The 14429-nt window shown below is 45.0% G+C and overlaps 1 protein-coding gene and 1 long non-coding RNA gene across 2 annotated transcripts in view; both read right to left on the reverse strand.

Moving 5' to 3' along the window:
• LOC112108323 (zinc finger protein 250-like) overlaps nucleotides 1–6521 on the reverse strand; it is a 10235-nt gene extending 3714 nt beyond the window's left edge. Inside the window, exons 1-4 of the mRNA XM_026652093.1 lie at nucleotides 6461–6521; nucleotides 4594–4977; nucleotides 794–920; nucleotides 168–281 (exon numbers count right to left, since the gene is read on the reverse strand). Of these exons, the coding sequence (XP_026507878.1) occupies nucleotides 168–281; nucleotides 794–920; nucleotides 4594–4977; nucleotides 6461–6475 (640 nt within the window). The 5' untranslated portion in view covers nucleotides 6476–6521. The remainder of the gene's footprint in view (nucleotides 1–167; nucleotides 282–793; nucleotides 921–4593; nucleotides 4978–6460) is intronic.
• A 4634-nt stretch (nucleotides 6522–11155) lies between these two features.
• LOC115271209 overlaps nucleotides 11156–14429 on the reverse strand; it is a 3661-nt gene continuing 387 nt past the window's right edge. Inside the window, exon 2 of the long non-coding RNA XR_003899813.1 lies at nucleotides 11156–11475. This is a non-coding gene — a long non-coding RNA (uncharacterized LOC115271209). The remainder of the gene's footprint in view (nucleotides 11476–14429) is intronic.

Below are 14429 nucleotides of genomic sequence, written 5' to 3' on the forward strand. Positions count from 1 at the left end.
CTAGCCTCCCGGGCCAGGAGCTCAGGGGCCAGGCAGGAGGGTCCCACGGGCCGGATGTGGCCCATGGGCCGTAGTTTGCCCACCTCTGTTCTAGGATATGGATATCCCTGTGCCATACATAAACAACATCATTCCTTCACAGCCCTACATAATCAGTCACCGCTCACCTGTCTTGGTGTCTGTAGACACTTCCCTTTCCTCTGGGTCCCCTTGATCCCTGACACATGGCTCTTCCCCTTGTTCAATCCTGGACAGAATGTCAGGTTTGGAAATTGCATAGTCTGATCATGGAAACAGACACCAGGGATCATTATGCTTCATTAATAGCCACTGAGTACTTGCTACAATGTCAAAGGACTGAGAATTACGTTAAACCAATCCCCTTCCATCACCAGAGATGATTGGCAATTTGAGTGTAGACAAAATAGTAAAAAAAAACATAAAACATCTGGTAGAAGATCAGTTTTGGACCCTGCAGCTGATTCAGAAATATCCACATATACGGGGGGCTGTTTATTTAATCTCGTCTGGTTCTGAGCAGGTAGAGAGAGATTTTTCTGTCCAATCTCTGCGTGTATCAGTTAAATACAAGAAAAATATAGCTAGTACTTTGATACTGGACACTAAAGTATTAAACCCATCCTTGGGTATTTTTAGTCTCTTTAAATGGGGGCTGTGTAAAGTGGACCAGTCACAAAAGTTCTAAGTGAATGCTGATCTACCCAAAACCACGGGAAATGTAAAAAGCACTGATCGTGGAACTTCTGATAAATGAATGAAAATACATCATTACCCAGTGAGAGCAAAGTCTCATAGTTGCTCTTCACCACATTCTTGTAAAGCTCCTTCTGCCATTCATCTAAATTCCCCCATTCCTGCTCATTGAAATAGACTGAGATCTCATCAAACGTCACTGGGACCTGAAATCACAAATGTGACACATTCAGCACCGTCAGCTGCAGTTGTTTCCGGACACCTGCATCCCGTGACTTTAGATCAAAGGTAGCGGTAGAGGTTGGTAATGCCTGAAAATAATTTTTATTTTCTGGTGTCTCGTTAGTAGCCAATGAAAAAAATCTCTGGTTTCTGCCCTGTATCTTTTTAACAAATGTCCCAATCAGAAATGCCAAAACCACCATACTCAATTTAGCCTCCTCATTGAGCAAGTGTGTGGAGTGCGCGTCAAGTATCCTTTCACAGGAGAGAGATTTTTTTTTTTAAATTTCACTTATCAGTGGCACATAATATTTTCTTATGAATTTCAAATCCAGGGCACTATTGCACACCCAGAAGGAAATCTAGTTATCCCTCAAGTCCTATTTTGAGGTAGTTGTTCATTAAAGGATCTACCTCTCATAGGTACTTAAGACTCTTTACGTTGGCAAAGGGATTGACAATATGAACTAATAAAGGAAATGGGAGTTACTGACCTGTAACTAGAGAGTCTTCAAGATGTGCGGTCCCTATCTGCTTTCCACTGCGGGTTACCCATGTGCACCATGCACCAAGAGCCAGAGAATTTAAGGATAGTATCCACTGGTCTGCCCTGACTCAGCTTGTGCCTCCGTCCGAGGGGATAAAGGGCAAGGCCGACCGACCATCTCTCATAAGAACATAATAAGAACGGCCATACTGGGTCAGACCAAAGGTCCATCCAGCCCAGTATCCTGTCTACCGACAGTGGCCAATACCAGGTGCCCCAGAGGGAGTGAACCTAACAGGTAACGATCAAGTGATCTCTCTCCTGCCATCCATCTCCACCCTCTGACAAACAGAGGCTAGTGTCACAACCCCAATGGCCCCCTCCCTCAGGGGGTCCCCTGGGGAGGCAGATCAGCATTGTTTGTTGCTAACGCTGGTGCAGGCATTGCAAAGCATTTTGGGAAGGGTCAAAGGTGTGAGTGTGGAGTGAAAGGTTCCTTTGCAGGTTGCAAGAGGCCGAAGAGGGAGGGAGGGAGAAGAGAATGGGTTAACTCGACCCTCCAGCTACGTCCAAAGATAAGACACGGACTCCAGCCCAAGGCCACGGCACACAACCGACTCTCGGCTGCCCCAAGAAAGACAGGGGCCTGGATTCCAACCCCGAACAGCCGTGAGAACAGAGCAGTAAACTGAACAAGACTGCAGGGGATGGCAAAAAAGCTAGTGAGACGGCGAAGGCCAGCGAGGGGGAAAACAAGTTTTGCGTCCCTGAAGCCGGTGTGTTTTGGGGAAAGCTAAGGAGGCCACAGAAAGCCGGTTTGGACTGGTACAAAGAGCATGGGGGACAAAGGTCCCTGAACAAAACGCCCACAAAAGACCCCAGGACTTAAAACCCTCCTAAGAGCTGAAGCAAATCGGAGACCAACAGCGGACCCTGGATGACCTGTGCACAGGATAGAACTCTCGTCCACCCTTCCCCCTCTTCTTCTTACGTTATACCTGGGCTTGGCCAGCCCTTGATTGTGTGTGAGAGAGTATGAAAGTGGGTTAGGGCACGGGCACTAACGCTTTTTTCCTTCCTCTGAGTGACATGGGGAGCACCCCGCACTCACCGCTGTTATTTTATTAATAAAGCTTTAAAATTTAGTCACTAGGTGTGTTCCTTCATCTCCTCCCCTAAAGATCCTGCAGCCTCAGCCCAATCACCTGATGCCCCAGGCAGATTGGTAACAGAAATCTGTCACACTGGGGACACCATTCCTTACCCATCCTGGCTAACAGCCATTAATGGACTTAATCTCCATTAATTTATCCAGTTCTCTTTTAAACCCTGTTATAGTCCTAGCCTTCACAACCTCCTCAGGCAAGGAGTTCCACAAGTTGACTGTACACTGTGTGAAGAAGAAATTCCTTTTATTTGTTTTAAACCTGCTGCCCATTAATTTCATTTGGTGGCCCCTAGTTCTTATATTACGGGAACAAGTAAATAACTTTTCCTTATTCACTTTCTCCACATCACTCATGATTTTATATACCTCTATCATATCCCCCTTTAGTCTCCTCTTTTCCAAGCTGAAAAGTCCTAGCCTCTTTAATCTCTCCTCATATGGGACCCCTTCCAAACCCCTAATCATTTTAGTTGCCCTTCTCTGAACTTTTTCTAGTGCCAATATATCTTTTTTGAGATGAGGAGACCACATCTGTACGCAGTATTCAAGATGTGGGCGTACCATGGATTTATATAAGGGCAATAAGATACTCTCCGTCTTATTCTCTATCCCTTTTTAATGATTCCTAACATCCTGTTTGCTTTTTTGACTGCCACTGCACACTGCGGGGACGTCTTCAGAGAACTATCCATGATGACTCCAAGATCTCTTTCCTGATTAGTTGTAGCTAAATTAGCCCCAATCATATTGTATGTATAGTTGGGGTGTAGACGCAAAGAAACCTTATCTTTATGGAATACAGTGCAAGAAGGAACTGCCATCATCGCTCCAAGCTCGCCAACCCTTCTAGCTGAGGAGATGGCTATTAGGAAAGTGACCTTCATGGAAAGGAGACATGGAACAGGAAGCTAAAGCTTCAAAGAGGGGGAGGGGGCTTGTGAATACTGACAGAACAATGTTCAGGTCCAACTGGGGAGCAGGCTTCTGAATAGGCAGGAAGGTTCTGATTAAGCCTTTCCAGAATCTAGTGGTCAGTAGAAGTGCGAAGACTGAGTAGGCCTGAGAAGGTGGATGGTATGTGCTGATTGCCAACAAGTGGACTCACAAGGAACAGATGGACAGGTCTGATGTCTTCAGAGAGAGGATATAGTCCAAGATGAGAGGAATATCTGTAGTTTCTGGGAGAATGCTCCTTTGGCATTCCCAAGAAGAAAAGCGCTTCCATTTAGCTAGGTAACATCTTCTAGTAGAGTCTTGTCTACTATTAGGAAGGATGTCTTGCATGGCTGTGGTGCATGAACATTCTAAGGATGATAGTGCGGGTTCCCCAGCCTGGGTCTGACTGGGGCCTCATGGCCTTCTCCATGAGGTATTTGCAGAGACAAAGTTCCTGTCCATCTTGGGCATGGCTGGGGAACAATCAGCAGATACTACACCTCACCGTGATCTGGGCTTCCCCAAGGCAGTCCAGGCAGCACGAGTGGTCGTCACTGTCCAAGAAGGATCTTCGGCAGGGAAGCCCAGAGTTTGAAGCCCAGAGTCCAAGGCATAGTCTGGCACCCAAACAGGGTACCGGGGGGGGGGGGGGGCGGGATTCCCCCAAAGAGACAAAATCTAAACACTAAGAGATCTGTAAAACACTAAACTATAAACTAAAAACAGTAAAAACTATTTAAAAGCTACATCTATTTCTTGTTTTATAAGCCAAAAGTACAGACACTGGAGGTTCTGACCCAGACCATGCAGCGGTGACAAGGAACTGGAGAGACAGTCGGTCTCCTCCGCCCTTTATCCACTCGGACAGAGGTGCGTGGTGAGCCAGGGCACATGTGTGGACCAGTGGACACTACTTTCAAATTCTCCAGTTCCGAGTGCATGATGCACATGCATAGCCCTCAGTGGAATACAATAGGGACCATCACTTGAAGAACTTTCCCATTTCTATGACTATATGACACCAAGATTTGCTTCTGCCCCTCAGCACCAGCTGGGATATCGTTACCTTGGGGACTTCTCCCTTCGTGCCTGGGGGGAGTCTCAGGATCCAGAAGTTCCTGTTCTTCAGCAGGTTCTCCATGTTCTCCAGCCTCCTCTGCAGTACCCCGTACTCCTGGATCAGAGTTCCCAGCGCGGCCAGCTGATTACCAAACTCCCCAACTATTTTCTCACAGTTGACTAATTTCTTCTCAGCCGACCCTGTTCTCCCCTCCAGATTCACCAGTCGGGAGGGAAATGAATCAACCTTCCCCTCCATGGTTTGAACTGCAGCCACTACAGTCAAGGATCTCTCTGCAGCTTGATCTGAGCCTCTCACATAAATTCTTTCAGGCACCGTAGGAAGCTGTAAATGAGTTAGATGCTGTGATGCCACGTCCCATTCAGGAGCCTGTTTGAAAGGGCAGAATAGAAACATGGAGTTGGCGTCACCCGCTGATTTGGCAGACTGTCAGCTAGACAGACAAACAGCATACGGGCTGCTCACATGCTGCAAGGGTACTTGGTGCTTTCTGGGGCTGGATCTTTATTCTAAAGGAGTCACTCTCTTGAGGAGACCTGGTCTGTTGACATTTTTGTTATTGGGATAATTTTTAACAGTATATAATTGCTGACTAAACTGTATCAGCCTGGGATTTGACAAGCATGAAAACCTCAACTCCATCTGTAATACCATTCCAACCCATTAAAATAAATTCTGATGTTTTCTGGGTTCTAGAAAGGGCACATGTCAGTCGCATAAGAAGTTTCAGATACATCTGGACCCTCCTCTGGCTGACAAATGCGGCCCCATTTTCTAAAGCAGACCTTTCAGACATCACTATTTTGTCTGCACTAGTGAGTATGTTTTATTTTGCAATAGTTTAAGCAGGTTTGAAAGTCAATAGCCCCTTCTCTGGAACATCTGTATCAAGTACAACAACATGTTGGGGGGAGGGATAGCTCAGTGGTTTGAGCATTGGCCTGCTAAACCCAGGGTTGTGAGTTCAATCCTTGAGGGGGCCACTTAGGGATCTGGGGCAAAATCAGTACTTGGTCCTGCTAGTGAAGGCAGGGGGCTGGACTCGATGACCTTTCAGGGTCCCTTCCAGTTCTATAAAAAAAAAAAAACATGTTTTCACTCACTGTTTTCTGCCTGAGAGTCCCACATACCCAATGCAACATCAGTGAAAATAAGCGTTGTATTTGTCTAACTATTTAGGTAATATTGTTGTTTTAAGGTTTAGAATGGGAGACGGAACCCAAAAGAATCCAGAGCTCTCTTCCAAAGAATGTTGTTAATTCTTTGGCACAGTTAATCAGTGCTCTCTGGAAGTACTGACCCTGATCTGAGAACACTTCAAAAAAAATAATAAATTGGTCAGCGGAAGACCCAGGTCACGCTTGGTTTATAGTAACCCAGCCAGGATCCAATAGCAAAGCTGAAATGTAAAATCCAAATCTACTTTTCCACCATTGGAAGTGAATAGACTGCACCCAGACTCTTCCCCATGCTGTCCCTCTGCAGCTTTAAAGGAGCAGAAGAAAGAGATTTCTGGTAAATCTCTGGGAAGGTTCCAGCTAAGGGACAAAGTCTACACAGAGATCCACAGGTGCTGGAACTAGGGGTGCTGCCGCACCCCCTGCCTTCAAGCGCTTTCCGTTCTATACAGGGGTTACACCGTTTAGTTCAATGGCTCTCAGCATCCCCACTAGACAAACTGTTCCAGCGCCCCACGGCAGATCCTTTTCCAGAGGAGAGAGGGAAACGTGCCAGGCCCACGGCCCTGCCAGCTGTGCCCGGCCGCCGGGCTCTACACTAGTCAGCGATTATTGATTCCCGCCCGCACCGCTGCGTCCCGCGCACCCTAAAGCCCTGGGGCGGGGTTACAAACCGCAGATTTCTCCATGCGCCGGGCACGGTCGCTGCGGGCCGATCCCTGCGGCTGGGGAGCAGCAAAGTCCCGGTCCTTGCTCAGCTGCAAACGGCCCAGCCGGAGCCGCCCCCGCCCCGGGGCTCAGCCCCCGCCGGGCCCTTACCTGGGCAGCGGCCCGCTCGGCCATGGCCCCCCCGGGCGGGGCTTCTCCGGCGGGCCCGGCCCGGCCGAGCTCCGCTCCCGCTCCGGGCTGGGCAGAGTCCCGTGTCTGGGCTCGTTCCACGGGCCCCCGCCCGGCTGTCGGACCGAACCAACGCCCTCCGGGAGGCCTTTGTGACGCCACGTGCCTGTGTCTACACTGGCTCCCGCTGCTGTAAGTGCCCCATTGTGAGGACACAATAACACCAGGCAGGGACCGGAAGGAAGTGGAGCCATGTTCAACTGACCGGCTCTGGTCAATGAAGTGTGAGTGTAGACCCCCTCACAGTCCTCCAGCAGCTGTCCCACAATGTCCAGCAGTGAGGGCTGTTTGTGAACGCCTGCAGAGACAAGAGGCTGTGGATGCACAACTCTAGATCGGTTGTGGAAATGTGGATATGTACAAAGATTGCACGGGGGAAGCAAACAAAGGGGTCCCACAGGGATCAGCAGCAGTGCCCCATGTGGCCGGTGCTCCAGCTAGGGCAAGAGTCAGGATCCGTTTGCAGTGGAGTCTCAATCTAGCCAGCTTTCAGAGGGGCAGCCGTGTTAGTCTGTATCAGCAAAAACAACAACGAGTCCTTGTGGCACCTTAGAGACTAACAACTTTGGGCATTTAGCCAGTCCCACCACCAGCCAAACATGGATGAACCGAATCCAGGGGCAGGAACCTCAGCTATGTGTATGCAGCTCGCATTCTCCCTGACAATGTTTAAATGTGAAGATGGCACCAGCCCAACCCAAATTTAGCAGGACATAGGTATCTACTGCTCATTGTTTTACTCGCACAACAGAGGAACAACAAATAGAGGTAGAGTTGTTACACTGCTCTACAGCCAAAATGCTTCTGAAATAAATGTAGTCAAACTTTACTAATTCTGGGTCACTGAGAACGAAAATGATGCTTAAAATTGTTGATTGGCTCTAGTTTTCAAGATATGCTATTGGGTCAGTATATACGACCCTTGACTTGGGAATGGCGGAGGATAAGTGAGTTATAAAGGGAAGGGATCTCAATTTAAACCAGAAATGATTAAAATACATCTTTGACTGGATCTATGAATAAATCTATGACCGGGTTTGGACAGTACTTGCTTTTTAGGCAAAACAATGAATGGTGCAATCTGAAGCTGGTATTGCGTCATACATGATATGAATTGCATCATGTTATTCCTAGAAGTCATGGATGATGCAATCATAACGAAGCTTACATCACTCTGCTGAACAAATTGCCCTATATCAACTCTAGAAATCATACAGTGTCGTGCTCTCTTATTTGTCAGTGTTTGATTTTGCTAAGGGACACATTTCTGTTTAGCCAAAGTGAGCAGAGATGCCTCGTACTTGTGTGAACAGTGCAGATAACTTCTGCTATGTTTGTGGTGAAGTGACTTTTGCATCACAAAAGCGCAGTATAACCACTATGGTTAAGAAAGCCTATCACCTTTATTTTGGCAGCAAAATTGGAGATCAGGACAAGAGGCAGGCCCCACACATACGCTGAAACATTTGTGCAACAAATCTTCGCCAGTGGTTGAACAGGAAAAGGATATCTATGCCTTTTGCAGTGCCAATGATTTGGAGAGAGCCAACAGATCATACCAGCAATTGTTACTTCTGCATGGTGCCTCCAGTTGGGAAAGGTGTGTCAAAGAAGAAAAAGTGGACTGTGCATTATCCAAACATTCCATCAGCTATACGCCCAGTACCCCACGGAGAAGGACTGGCGGTTCATGATGCACCAGAATCATTCTCACTTGAGTCAGACGAGGAAGAGGAAGAGGATGAAACTTCTGGTCCTGAACCATCAATGTCACAGGACCCACATTTTCTCCCATCCTCCTCCTCTGAACCACACCTCATAACACAAGGTGAACTGAATGACCTTGTCAGGGATTTGGAACTACCCAAGAGTAAGGCAGAGCTGTTGGGCTCCAGACTACAGCAGTGGAATCTCCTGGCAGGTGATGTTAGGGTTTCCATGTTCTGTGACTGTCAAAAGGATCTTGTCCCATTCTTCTTCATGGAAGGTGATCTTGTAGCCTGCAACAACATCGATGGTGTGATGGCAGCCCTCAACATCGTTCACGATCCAGATGAGTGGAGACTGTTCATTGATTCATCCAAGACGAGTCTTAAAGCTGTTTTACTGCATAATGGCAATGTTTTGCCATCAATTCCAGTTGGTCATGCAGTTCATATGAAGGAAACCTATGACAACATGAAACAACTTTTGAGGTGCATAAACTATGACCAACATCAGTGGCAGCTTTGTGGCGATTTGAAGGTTGTTGCTCTCTTGCTTGGTCTGCAGACTGGATACACAAAGTACTGCTGTTTTCTCTGCGAATGGGATAGTCGTGCAAGAGATTCCCACTACATCAAGAAAGATTGGCCACTCCGACTCCGACAGTCATTGGAGCCTGGGAGGAAAAGTGTTCAGCGTCCACCACTTGTTGAATCAAGGAAGATTTTGTTACCACCCTTACACACCAAGCTGGGTCTGATGAAGAACTTTGTCAAGGCCATTGACAAAACACAAGCAGCTTTCAAGTACCTCCGTGGAAAATTTCCAAGGATAAGTGAAGCTAAGATAAAGGAAGGTGTCTTTGTTGGTCCTCAGATTCGTGAACTTCTTCGAGATGATGCATTTGACCATGCACTGCGTGGCAAGGAAAAGACGGCATGGAAAGCCTTCCAGGTAGTGGCAATACATTTTCTCGGAAACAACAAGGCAGACAACTACAGGTTGTTGGTGGAAAACCTCCTCAAGGCATACAAAAGCCTTGGTTGCAACATGTCACTAAAGATACATTTTTTGCACTCTCCTCTAGATTTTTTTCCACCGAACTGCGGAGCAGTGAGCGACGAGCACGGCGAGCGATTTCACCAGGACATTGCAACAATGGAGAAACGCTATCAGGGCAAATGGAGCCCATCAATGCTTGCAGACTATTGCTGGACAGTGACAAGAGATGCTCCATTTAATGAATATAAGAGACAAGCCAAGAAGCGCCGAGTAGACACTGAATAGGACTAAACTATGTACAGAATAGTTTTTTGCCTTTTGTGTCATAATAAATTTTATTTATATAACCCTTTTGCTGATTTTTAAAGTGTTACATAAACAGGACAGGTGAAATATTATCATGTAAAGCAACCATAAACACATAAAAGACCGAGGTTTACAATTCATGATTAAAACTCTACTATCTACACAATATACATAGACATAAAATGTAAAAACTTAAATATCTTAGAAACAATAGTCAATCAGTTATTTTAATTGTCATATTTGAATTCAGCACATCAAAATACATAATAAATAGCTCATTTTATCTCTGAAGCAGACAACTTCTCAAAAATTGTAGACCAGTGTTATCTGCTTTTCATTCCCCCTTAGAGTGAGGCAGGGAGGGACCATGAGCTTATTTGTTATTGTACATAGGATCCTCTTCCTGAAAATGCTGCTACAAGTTTAGAACCTGTGGAGTCAGTATTGTTATTTATTATTTAGCAGCACAACAGATTAGGCACATTATGGATTTTTTTAAAAATAAACATCACCTATGGACAATATTAATGATGAACTCTCAGCCTGTACTGTAATCACAAACTGGACAGATCAGTGTGACAGGGAAAGTTTATTTATGTCAGCAAGACAATTCAAACCCATTAAAATATGAAGGGCAGAAAATCCTTACATGGCATTTCCAGACCTTAATCTGGCTACTCAGCAGAAGTAAAGACTCTGAAGGCTATATCTGTTTTATTCTACTGTCCGCTTCACTACACTTCCTGGCAAAATAATATGCTATGGCCCAAGGCTTATTTTACATTTTCAGGGTAACCATGGCCATTGAGGAAATTCACAGAATTTTGTCACCCCCTCTACAGGTAAAGGCATAATATGGCCATTGCACAATGGGATCTTGGTCCATGACTAGAGCTCCTGGGCATGACAGTAATACAAATAGTAAATAATGTTTACTGTGTGCCTGTAATGTCACTTCTCTCCCCTCCCCATTTACACACTTCAGCGGCAATCGGCTAACAAATGCTGGATAAAAGAGTTATTATATTTGACATCTGTACTGCACTTCTTTGACAGAGTTCAGATCTACTATCATTTATTCTAAACAGGGGTCCCCAACGCGGTGCCCGCAGGCGCCATGGCGCCCACCTACTGGCCGCTGGACAAGCAGCCCACCGAAATGCCGCCGAGAAGCAGCAATGTCAAGAAGCGCTACCTCCAAAATGCCGCCGATTCGCCAGCGACGCCTCTTGATGACACTGCTTCACAGTGGCATTTCGGTAGCGACGCCTCTTGACGTTGCCGCTTCACGGCGGCATTTCGGCAGCTGCTTGTCCGGCGGTCACGGTCCTCGGTGGCTAGTCCCCACAGAAAAGGTTGGGGATCACTGTTCTAAAACATCCCCTTGGACTAGGACAATTGCTTATTGTGTTGTACTCTCTGATGTTTTGCTCATGCTGTAACTCGTCATTTGACAGCAATCACTTAAAAAAAAATCTTTATTGAATCTTAATAGCAAACTAGCTTAAAATATGGTACATATGAGAATGTTGCAACATAACACAACAGGATACCACAAAAAGCAGCATCAAAAATACAAGTATCTACATCAAGACATCATCATGTTTATGGGTTGTATGTATATTCTTTCTGTTTAGAGACACAGTAAATGGCTCTGCAACAGTCCTCTCCTTGGGTAAAGAAGGGATTGGAAAAGTCCTGTTCAAGTAGTCATCACACTAGCAACAATGTTTCATATTTTATTAGTGGTAGGCATAAATCTGAAGTATGTTGTCAGGATCTGTGTTGAGAGAATAGGGTTGCTTTTAGCAGAGATTCAAGGAACAAACATTTAAATAAGATGTTAACTGAACTCAGAAAAGATACCTTCAGAAATAACAGTAGTAGTAAAGACAACTAACCTTGCATGAAAAATACCTGTTCATTTTGCACAGTATAACATTAATTGCTTTTTTGGGGTGGGGGGGGGAGGTTAAATTCACATACAAACTATTCACTTATCCACTATGGGTCCAATCTTGCTCCCATTTAAGCCAATGGCAAGATTCCCATTGACTTCAAGGGAACCAGGAACAGGCCCTATATCTTTGGAGACAAAACATAAAACTTATCTTCGTTAGTTCCAAATGGCCTGCTGAAGCTCCAGATTTTCTTTTTCACTTTATTTTAGGTTCAATAAAGTCTTTGCACTTTCTTTATCACACATAAAGATACTGCACTTCACTAGCACAGCAGAGTGTTTTTTAGCAGGATATAATAATGGTAATTCAGTAAAACACTTAGCAGAAGACTCTTAAGCAGGGGAGTAGTCCTCTTTTTGCAAATGTGCTCAGTCCCAGATGGGGGAAAGCCCATAGTGTGTCATTTACACACCCTATCAATGTGCTTCTGCCTACATGCAAGTGCAATTTTCACGAAGTGACAGATAGAAAGACTGGTTCCTGGTTCTTTTACTGGTCTCATTTCCAACGAAGGAAAAACAATCCATTTCAACAAAAAAGGGGTCTGGTTCTTGGTCTCCCTTCAAGATTTTGAGCTGTTGGTCAAAAAAATAATACAGAATGCCCCATTTCTATACCCCTCCAAAACTCATGACTCCTCTAGCTATTAATTCCCATTGCATTCTATAGGAGCTCACCCCTATTGCCCAACAGCTGTCACTGTATTCTGTGGGAGAATCTAATTTTATTGTCAAGCCTCTTCAGTGTTCAATGTTTTCTGCTTAACGTTTTATTTGATTACCATTTGTACAGCATTTGAACATATAAAGTGCTATATGACTAGGCTTGGAAGGATTAGATTTTTATCAGTAAATGTCAGAAAATGTCAATTTCACCACAGGTAAGCACAAATCAACAACAAATATTTCCATCAATAATAACTGCTGTTTACAGATAGGCAAAGTAAGAAAAATGCCGATTGAGAACTTATTAAGGTCAAATCCAGTGATTTAGACTTCTGAATAAGGCTCGTTACAAATGGACTAGAGAATGAATAATTTAAACAGGTCGGATTTGTTGATTTAAGGATATTTTGACATGTGATGTTGAAAATTTGTGTTTTAATGGTTTATAAAGCTTTAACTTTTTGCATCTCAATGTCTACCATCTTTAAATAATTGTCTGATCCCCCACAATTTCCTATAACTGTGAAAATTCAAACTGAAACAAAAAAAGCTTAAAACCCATAATTTTGCACAACAGTGAAAGTGTAAATCAATAAAAAAATTTCAAATGCTTAAAATACACTCATCATTTGCTAAAATTATATTTAAAAAAATCGAATTCTGCCAAGCCTATATGTAAATGCTAGGTCCTACTATTATTCTGCATAGCACTTGTGGAGCATGATCCTCATGCTCCACAAGTTGATAAAGTTTTGCATCCTCAGTAGCTATTGTTTACTTGCGTTGTTGGATGTTCTGCATTTATCTTCTACCTATCATCAATATTTGCTCAGGAAGACCTCTGTAACTGAGCTATTGCTATCACATGGATCCTTCCCAAGGGTGGGAACTACTTTTGCTGTTGTACTTGTTGCGCAAGAGGGGAAAACATTCTACACAGAGTTGTTTGACCAGATTCTGCCCTCAGTTGCACCTAAGCCACCAACTGCAGGAGTGTAACTAGAGTGCCAGATTCAGGCCTCTATTTCAGGGGGTTCTTGAACCATTTCATGGTTTGAATCACATTTTAATGCAGAGATCATTTAGGGGATCAAATGCCCACTCATTCGTGATTGCAGAGAATCCCTATTTAGGAGCGCATATCATTCTACAGCAACTGCTTACATGGGAAAGTAATAATTGGAAAGTATTTAATGTAGGTTTAGTTGTCTCTCATGTGATTTAGCAGTTGTAAGGAGAAGTCAGCAACATGAGACCAGACAGCTCTCTGCATACCCACCACCAAGCAGTCCGTGGACCACCTTTTGCTCTATTCAATGTGCATCTTGCAAAATTAATTATTTTAACTGCTTACCTGCTAGGTAATAATACAAACATTTAATAGAGGAAAAATAAGACTAAGTTAGAGCAATTAGAATAAAAAAAATCTTGGCGAACCTCCCCATTAGTTCAGTTACCAGTAGGGTTGCCAACTTTGTATTTAAAAATCGGACACTCCAGCTGGAACCACCCTGCCCTAGCCCCCCGAGCCCTGCCCCACCTCTTCCCCCAAGGCCCCACCCCCATTCGCTTCTCTTCCCCCCTCCCCAGTCACTTGCTGCTTTTCCCCTTTCTGCCCCTCTGCCCTGGTCAGGAGGGACCCGCCTGCAAAGCCAGGGCTGGGAGCTGCAGCCACCCAGTGCAGGTAGGAGGAGGCCCCAGCTGAGTAGGAGCTGGCACAGATTAGTGACCAGGCGCCTCCCCGCCCTCAGTGACGGGACTTGTTGTACGGTCAGTAGATTGGACTGGACGCTGTCAGATCCCCTTTTTGACTGGATTTTCTAGTCGAAAACCGGGCACCTCGCTACCCTAGTTACCAGGCATCATTCATTGAAAACAAATGTTATTATGTATACTACAATGTAGCACTCTTCACTGTAACAGCTGATCATACAATACAACATTTTACTCTTTTCCCCCCTCTTTAGTTCTCCCTAACTGCTCATATGTAGGCACAATTGGGCAATGTTAAAGTCAACTCCCTATAGAATTTGGAGGATTTATTTTAACACCCCCTTCCCTGCCCCCCCACACCCTCCCAAGACAAGAAAGTCCACATCATAAGGTTT

This window comes from Terrapene carolina, unplaced genomic scaffold, assembly GCF_002925995.2.
Source record: "Terrapene carolina triunguis isolate 2854851 unplaced genomic scaffold, T_m_triunguis-2.0 Scaffold111, whole genome shotgun sequence".
Lineage (NCBI taxonomy): Eukaryota > Metazoa > Chordata > Testudines > Emydidae > Terrapene > Terrapene triunguis.